Source organism: Ceratotherium simum, chromosome 18, assembly GCF_057802395.1.
Source record: "Ceratotherium simum simum isolate JZ-2026a chromosome 18, ASM5780239v1, whole genome shotgun sequence".
Taxonomy (NCBI): domain Eukaryota; kingdom Metazoa; phylum Chordata; class Mammalia; order Perissodactyla; family Rhinocerotidae; genus Ceratotherium; species Ceratotherium simum.
The window spans coordinates 879,338-887,998 of record NC_141917.1 but is presented as its reverse complement, the minus strand read 5'-3'; the positions used below and the strand labels follow the sequence as shown (position 1 = coordinate 887,998).

The following is an 8,661-nucleotide window of genomic DNA, read 5'->3' as shown; positions in this document are numbered from 1 at the left end:
GGGACTGTGTCGGCCAGATGCAGTTCTCTTAGGCCTAGACACTTCGTGACTTAACAGATGTTGGCTGGCTTGTTCTCTCCTTGTGATGGAAACGTCCAGGTCCCCGGCTGCCCGGTCCAGGAGGGATTAGGGACCCGGGGGGTAACTCAGGGGAACATGGAGGCGCATGGGAGGGCTGTGCTAACTGGGCTGCCCCCCTCCATGAGGCAGAATAGAGCCAAGCATGGAGGTCAGCGTGGGCTCACCCCTACGTCAGAGGTCTGCTCTGAGCCCCTCCTTCCTGGGAGGTGCGCACGGCAGCCCACACCCCGGGTTCTGTGCCTGTGTGCACTGGCAGCCCCGTGCAGGTCAACGCAGGGCCCGGTGCACCCCCGACCTGCCCTCCTGCCCCCGGGGGTCTGCTGTCCCGAGGTCTGGCCATGGGCTGGTCTGGCTTGCCCTGGAGCCTCAGGTGGAGGGGATCCCACAGCCCCTCCCCCCCCCTTGTGAGATCGGGCGTGTTGTGTGCGATGCCACTGACTCTACACTCCTGTCCGGTGCCCAGCGCCCATGGGCGTGTGGGTTGTTTCTGGCCCGGCTGATGCACGTGTGCCGCTGTGAACGTCCCGGTGCACGTCTTTGGTGCCCCTACCTTTGGGTTGGGAGTGAATTGCTGGGTCGTGACGGACGAGTGTGTGGTTTTCCGGTTACTGCCAGAAAGCCTCCAGAGCAGCTGCCATTTCCCACACCCGGCGGGGTGGGGGTCTGTTGCCCCTCGCCTTCAGCCGCACCCGGCTGGCTTGCAGTTGTGGGCATTCTGTGCCCCTCTGTGTAGCGTCTGTTCGCATCTTTGCCCCTTTTCCTCAGGTTTTGGCTTCTCTTTGTTCAGCTGTGGGCCGTCTTCACAGAACCCAGATGCAGGCTGGTTGGCCGCATGGATGGCAGCGGCCTTGGCGCACTGGGGCCCCCTTTCCCACTCTTCTCGGCATCTCCTGAGGCCCAGGAGTTAGTGACTCTGACATTAGTGACAACCCTTTCTCAGTTTCCGTCTGTGAAGAGTGCATGTTGAGACCACAAAGGAATTCTGCAGCTATCGTTTTTAGTGTAAATCTGTGTTTTGCAGCCCCTGACTGCAGGCAGTGCTCCTGCAGGCTTGGGGCCTCCCCGATGGCTTCCCCTCACACCCAGGCCCAGCCCAGGGGGCCACTCCACGGGGTCCTGTGAGCCTGCCCGGTGGATCTGTGGCACTCTGAGGGGTGAAACGCGAGACCTGGCCAATCCCCTCCATCAGCAGAAAGGCCCCAAGTTGACAGCAGTAACGTGCAGGGGAACCTGAGATGGTGGGCTCTGATGGCCTTCAGGGGGACTGAACGGCTGGGAGCAGCCTGCATGTGCGTTAGGTCCCTGCGGACTGGACTTTGGAGGGAGAAGGGAGCAGCAGAGGGAGTAGCTGAGCCTGAAGGGAGGTCAGAGGCACCAGAGCCCACAGCTGGACGCTCCTGTGCCCACCCCTCCCAGCACAGGACAGCCCGGGGCTGGCCCATTTTGGTCCTTCAGTGGAACTCTCTGGGGGAAGTCCAGAGGGAACAGGGTGTGCTCCTGGCCTGCACTTTGAAACGCCACTTTCCAGAGAAGCCTGGGGCCTGCCCTGCCCCCGCCGTGAGCCACCTTGGGCCTGTGCTGGGGCTGGTGCAGAGATGACAGAGGGACAGCAGGGTGGACAGATATGCCACCGGGACCGGGCACCTCTGGTAGGGGCTGAGGCCGGGTCACTGGCCCGCTGGGGCCCTGGGCACTTGACCATGCGTGAGACGGGAGGCGTGGTGGCAGTACACGTACAGGAGTGGATGGAGAGGTCATACTGTGGCCAGGGCAGCTTCAGGCATTTCCAAAGGGGGTTCGAAACATCTGCATCCCAAGGAGAGCCGTGTGGGGGCTCCCAAAGTGTCCTCGGAGCTGACAGCCCTGGAGGGGTCTGGGGAACATCATGTGGGTGCAGGGAGACAGTGGGGTCCCCACCTGTGCCTGGGGCTGGAGGGCCTGCCAGGAGTCTGGGCAATGGCTGTGGCCCCCAGGAGAGGGCGGTTTGGGAAGACGTTGGCAGCAATCGTGGGTCTGGCCTTTGCATCCCAGGTTCCCAGTTGCATGCTTTAACAACGCCGCGGGTGCCGCAACGGTGGAACTTTTTTCTAAATTATTTTATTGAGGTCGTATTGGTTTATAACATCGTGTAATTTCAGGTATACGTGATTACATATCAGTTTCTGTATAGACCGCATCGTGCTCACAATATCCGGTTTTTACCTGTCACCGTATGTTATGTGCCCCTTTCGCTCTCCCCCGACCCCTTTCCCCTCTGGTAACCTCTAATCTGTTCTCCTTATCCATGTGTTTGTCTTCCACATGTGAGTGAAATTTTAAAATGTCGTGCTGAGTGGAGAGCGTGTTCTTAGAGCTTACCAAAGACATCTCTAACTTCTGTGTCTCCTGTCAAGAGAGGACTGTTTCATAGATTGAATTTTCACATATCAGACTTTGGTTTCACAAAAACGAGGCAGGGCCCTCCTTTTGGGACCAATTATAAAACGCTGCTCCACCGTCTTCCCTCTGCCTGCCGCCCCAACCTTCCACTGCAGTCACCGGAACATTCCACCAGGCGAGAAGGTCTGGTGTGCTTATCACTGACAACTGCTACTTATCTTTTTAAAATTAAAACAATTGGCGCTTGTGCTCACCCGGGGTGGGGCCCCCGGGGGAGTTGGGGAGCTTCCCGCTCTGTCCCCTGGCAGCTGGGTGCTGGGCCGGCCCTCTCTGCCCTGGGGATGCTGAGAGCCCCCCCCAGGCGGATCCAGGCCCATTACTCTGCCGTCCAGTAAACCAGGCCAGAGGCCCCTCCAGCCACCTCTCTGCTCTGGAAGCAACCCTCAGAAGCTGTCCGTGTCTTCAGGGATAGCTCAGTTTATTCTGAGTGTGGTCGTCTGGTTTTCCCGTTTCCAGACCACAGCAGTGGACTTGACCGAGCCCTTTCTGGCCGTGTGATGGGCCAGGGTTTTACCTCCATCTCGACACTCTCATTTTCCTGGCGGGAGGACCCCCAGTCTATGGGCAGGAGACTTACCCGGGAGAGCTTTCTCTGGCCTCACGGTTGAGTTTATCCAGGCCCGGACCCCTGGGCTCAGGTACCGCCTCCCTGTTGTTACTGTCCCCGAGAATTCTGCTGGCCTGGTCTGGTCGCTGTTCTACCTAGCTGGTCGGCTTTCCCTCTCTGCAGTTTTCAGATAGGTCTTTGTGAGGTTCTCAGAGTGCACTGAAAGGCTTCTCGGTGTGGGGCTTCATCAAGGGGCTCCAGGTCCTCCTGGAGGATCACTGGCAGGAACCCGCTTCCCTGGCGTTGGCCCCCCAGGCCAAGGCTGCGCCCCCTCACCCCACCCCAACCCCAGGCCAAGGGTCCCCCCACCCCCTCACCCCTAGGTCAAGGGCTCGCCCCCCCCACCCCACTCCCATCCCCAGGCCAAGGCTGCACTCCCCCACTCCAGCCTGAGGCTGCCTGTGCCTCAAAGGGGAATGTCACAGCTCCAGGGCCCCCTATGTCAGTCCTAGGTTCATCCTCAGCTTGGAAGGATCTGAACCCATGTGGAGTCTGCATGGCCTTTTCCCTGAGCTGACAGCAAACATTTGTCCAAGATTTATTTGAAAAAGAAGTTACTTGTGGATCCAGAACAAGAGCTGGAGACACAATGGTGGGTGGGCGTCTCCACTTGAAAGGGCAGGAAGCCTTCAGCTTGTTCCGTAATTCCCCAGCCTCCTAACAGGGAGGCCACAGCGCAGGTGCGGGATCTCCGACAGCACCATGTGAGGACGGCATCGGGGAGGGACACTGGGTGCACGTGGTGTGAGTCCCCAGGCTGGGGTGTCAGGAAGCGGGAGGATGGAGGCCCCACAGCCTGCCCCTGCGGGTGTCCCCAGGGCTTTGACCTAAGATAATCTCTCCACAAAGGACGATAACCCCCTGCCGCACTCAGTTCCTTGCCTTCCACCTTCTGTGCCCTCCCAAAGTGATTTACTTTTCTCAGATACAGGATAAAGCCCAGCCAGGTCTCTGTGGAGCTCTGTTGGTGGGATCCCATCTTCCCGTCTTCAGATTCATCCTGTTAGAAACAAACAGGCCCCAAATGGAGTCGCTCGTGCCAAGCCCCACGTCCCAAACCATGACTTAATACCTAACTGAATGACAGTTTCAACCTTTCCCAGGACTGGAGTCTTAAACCGGTCAATCAGGGATGACCTGTTGGCACCAAGGAGGTCATACCTGGTGACCCCTAGAGGAAAGTGACCTGCCACAAACACTCTGCTCTTTGTGGGGATAACTTCCTCGTCCCCCTCCCTCTGCCTGTCTCTCTCACTTTGTAGAGCTCCTCGGGGCTCCTTTCTATCTGCTGGATGGGACGCTGCCCGACCCATGAATCGTTGACTAAAGCCCCTGAGATCTTCACATTTACTCTGCTGAATTTTGTTTCTTAACAAACCTCACAGGTACTTGAGTGCTGTGTCCACTCGGGGATCTGCTCCCCGCTCACGTGCACACCCTGATCCAGGAGGCAGAAGGGCAGGGTGGGAGGCCCAGCCACCGGCCGGATGTCCTGAGCTGGGGCGGGCAGAGCAGGGCCAGCTGGCAGCAGGATGTCAGAATAACTCACCAGGGGGCATTGAAGGTCGTGGAGATGACAGTGTTTTCAAGATTTGGCCATTTGTCACTTTGAAAGAGGAGCTTTCACCTAGAGTTACCAAACGATTTTATTGTGAAAAATTTCACCTACAGAAAAGTGCAAGGACAGTCACATGCTCACGGCCCCCTAACGTCCCGTACAGCTGCCCCTCCCCTTCCATCTTTCTCTTTAGTCCTTTTCATCTGGCAAGTCCTGGGTTTCTGTTTTTGCGTTCTCAGGTGACAATGACGTGTTTGAGGAGCCCAGGCCATTGTTTTGCAGAACCCCAGAACCAGATAGGTCCTCAGGGCAGGTGGCCTGCCCGCCCCTCCTCAGAGAGGGAGTGTCCCCAGGGCCGGCTGCAGGGCATCTGAGCAGGCAAGCCACCTGCCCGTGGAGGGGCTGGGTCCCAAGGTCAGGTCGGACGGAGCCTGGGGCGGAGGGGCCTGCCTCCATCCACTCTGGCACAGCACGGACATCCGCTGTCCCTGAGGCCACAGCCCCTTTCTGAGCCACTGCATGTCGAGCAGACGTGGGGCCTTCCGAGACCACCCCAGCCCTGAGCAGTCCTCTCTGGGAGTTCTCCCCACCCTGCCGTCCAGGAGAGAGTCCAGATCCCATAGGGCACCCAGAGACTCCCAATGTGTCACCTCCCCTCCGCTTATCCCCTGCAGTCCTCACACCCCACCCTTTCGGAAAAGGCTTGCCATGCTTTTTGTTCTAAAAAAATAGCTTTAGGTAATGGGCCTCCCCCTCCACCCTCTTCTTCAGGGTTCCCCTCCCTCTGTTCTCCGCCTCTCCCCCATTCCTCTCCCTCTCCTCCTCCCCCTCCCCCCCTCTCCTCCTGCCCCCTTAGGCTCTCCAGGTGGGCATGGCCCTCGGGGGTCAGGGCGGCAGCAGCGGTGGGGGCATCTTCTCTGCTTTGTGGTGGGAGTTGGCTGGTTCCCCAGGACAGGCGCCAGGCCATGGGGAGTGTGCACCTGGGCGGTGCCCAGCCCTTGGAGGCTAAAGGTGGCCGACTTCCCATGAGAAGTGGTCTTTGGCCTCCGGGAGCCTGGCCTCTTCCCTGGACCTGGGGCCCTCTCCAGGGGCAACACCCGGGCCCATGGGCATCACAGCGGGTTTCCAGAAGGAAAAGATGAGGCCACAGCTGAGGTAGAGGACCAACCACAGCCTTTGAAAAGGAGGGGAGAAGGGAGACACCCCCCAACCCCTTGCAAACAGTCCTTAACCTCTGGCCTCAGTTTCCTCATCTGTAAAACAAAGGGGTGACCTGCTGAGGAATGCTGCGGTCACCAACACAGCTGGACGAGGCTGAGACCAGGCCCTGGCTGCAGACCACCCAGTCTGCGAGGAGGCTGCAGCCCTGCTGCCCTTGAGAGCTCTGCCCATGCCTCCCCCTCAACAGGTGGCAGTAACTTTGGGTGGCAACCAGTGCTGAGTCTGCCTTTGTGGCCCAGGAGAGGGCCTGCCCAGCACCCTCGAGGCGAAGGCACAGCAGACGCCGTCAGGGGCCTCTGTTCCCACACCCCACCCTGCTGGACACACTCTTTGGGTCTGCAGAGCAATGCAAAGCTGGCCTTCCCTGGGAAGGACCCCTGGAGTCCCTCTTACCTTTTGGGGTGGCCTTTCCCCACTTTCCATGCTGTCTACCAGGAGAGGCAGCTGCCAGCCCTGACCTCCACCATCTGATGCTCATGCCCCTTCCACAGGACCGCAGGTCCCCCTCTGGAAGGTGGGGTGTGAGGGTAGACACGTACTGTCCCAGGCACCCCCTCCTCAGAAGGCTGGCGCTGGTGCTGGGGGGTAGGGGGTGACAGCAGAACCAGTGTCTTCCAGGAGCCCTGGGGCAGAGGGTGGGAACCAGGCCCACCCTACCTGCTTCTCTTTTATCTTCACTGGAAATGGCTTTTCTGAATCTGGTTTTAGGGCATTTGGTTGTCAACAGGAAAACAATGCAGAGCCCTGGTAATCCCACAGCCCAGAGTTAACCATTGGCCGCGGCTGCCTTTTAGGTCTGTAGAAACACACACACATTTTCCAACCTTGATCAGACCGTTGTGATTATTCCGTTATCCTATCTTGTGACCGTCTCTGCCCACCCCACCTGTATTTCTGCTTTATTTTTGTAAGACGGTTTTGGGGTGGTTCATTGCACCCAGATGCCATTACGTTTTGGATTAATTTCCCTTTGACGGGTGTCCAGTTGTTCCCTGGTGTTCCTGGAACTCGCCGGGTGCTGGAAGATCCCAGGCCAGGGCATCCCGCGTGTGCCGGCTGGTCCACAGCCCCGCCTGGCCCCGCCTTCCCTGCGCTCCTCCCGCAGCTTCCCTTCCCTGTGGCTTCCCTCCACCCCTGTCCCCGGACCACGACGGGGCGGGGGGCAGGGAGCACTCCTCTGAGCCGCAGGGATGGGCCTGGGGTCCTCGGCTGGCGGGGGGTCCTGTCGCAGAGCCCCCATGACTTGGGTCTACCGGGTTATGTCTCTAGTTGACCCAGCCCCCAGAGCAGCAACACCCTCGCCCCCCGGCCAACCATGGCTCCCTCGTGCAGGAAGCGCCCTCGTTGGGCCATTCGTGGGTGAGCCTCGAGCCAGGCAGGGCGGAGCGGGGACCGCCCGGGTGGGCAGTCCACTCTCGGGAGGGGCAGGCCTGCTCCTCGGGGGTAGGGGAGCATGCAGGAGCCGAGGGTAACCGCTGGGGGAGGGGCGACCCGGGGGGCGGGGGCGCGGGCTGCAAGGCGCCGCGGATCGGCCGGGGCGTCGGGGCGCAGGCTGGGGACAGAGGGCGCCCCGTCCCCGCCCCCGTGGCGCGCAAACTTTTCCAGGGGCCGCGGGGCCGCAGGTGAGGTCACGTGGGCCGGCCCGGGGCGGGGCCGAGGCGGTGGGCTGGCCCGGGTCAGTGGGCGGGGCCGTGGTGGGCGGTCCGCGCGGACCCCGCCCCTGCGCCCAAGTCCGGCGGCGCGGCGGCGGGAGTGGCGGCTGCGCCCGGCAGGAGCGCGGAGCGGGCGGAGTGGCCCGGCAGAGTGGCCAGCACGCAATGCCTACCAACTTCACCGTGGTGCCCGTGGAGGCGCGGGCGGACGGCGGCCAGGACGAGGCGGCCGAGGGGACCGAGGCGCCGGGCCCCCCCGAGGGCCGCGAGCCCGACTGCCCGAGCCCGGGTGAGCGCGGCCGCACCTGCCCGCCGGACAAAGGCGGAGGCCGGGCTACGTGGGCCGGGGGAGGGGGCGGCCGGAGCGGGAGGGGGCGGCCCGGAGGAGGGGGCGCCGGGCCGGGGGGGCCGGGCCTCGAGGGGGTTGTGGGGCTGCCTTCCACCTTTCTGCTCACTGTCCCCTCTCCCCTCCCCCGGGTCCCCCCACCGGTTCTCCCCCTCCCCGCCAGTTCTCACCACTCTGCCTCTTGCGGTTCCCCTCTCAACGCCCCCGTCCCTATACCCCTCCTGCCGGCAGAGCCCCCTCACCGAACTTACTCCTGTGGGCGCAGGGCGAGGGACCCTGCCGTGCCAGTGCTCCCAGGGGCTGCGGGGCCCGCCCTGCTGCTACCCCCGTGGCCCACCCCACAGGGGCATTAGAAGCACCTTCCTTCTCGCACGCGTGTGGCGGGGAGTGGGGAGGGGTGAGGGGTGGGAGACGCCCTGGGGTGGCTATGGAAACGGGGACGCGGCTCCCCCCCCACCCCCGCCCCCCGGCCGGGCGTACCCCGCGGGGTGGTTTCAGCTGGCCAAGCGCCTCCCTGCTTCCTTCCAGGCCTACCCTGCTGTGCTGTCGCGGCTGGGGCAAAGGGCCAGCCAGAGAAGCCCGGCTGAGATCCCAGTTGTGCGCCGCGTGGCCGAGGACAAGCCCACTCCCTCGTGGGTCATCAGCGGGAAGGACAGCAGGTCCCTGGCGGGGCTGAGGGAGGGCGCCAGCAGCACCCCCACAGAGCTGTGCTCAGGCCGGGATCCTCCTTGTCCTCTCTGTTTCTGGACTCAGGAGG

At 62.0% G+C, this 8,661-nt stretch overlaps 1 protein-coding gene and 1 long non-coding RNA gene across 3 annotated transcripts in view; one reads left to right on the top strand and one right to left on the bottom strand.

The window, feature by feature from the left end:
* Positions 1 to 3,489: 3,489 nt before the first annotated feature.
* On the bottom strand, positions 3,490 to 7,324 carry LOC147914570 (uncharacterized). Its single transcript, XR_015555044.1, has 3 exons — positions 6,300 to 7,324; positions 4,677 to 4,754; positions 3,490 to 4,127 (listed from the first exon to the last, which is right to left on the bottom strand). It is a non-coding gene; the product is annotated as an uncharacterized LOC147914570 (long non-coding RNA).
* Positions 7,325 to 7,651: 327 nt separating this feature from the next.
* The window catches only part of SLC12A7 (solute carrier family 12 member 7), a 59,906-nt gene continuing 58,896 nt past the window's right edge, over positions 7,652 to 8,661 (top strand). For both annotated transcript variants that reach the window (XM_087443089.1, XM_087443088.1), the window contains exon 1: positions 7,652 to 7,847. In XM_087443089.1, the coding sequence (XP_087299215.1) occupies positions 7,724 to 7,847 (124 nt within the window). In that variant the 5' untranslated portion in view covers positions 7,652 to 7,723. The remainder of the gene's footprint in view (positions 7,848 to 8,661) is intronic.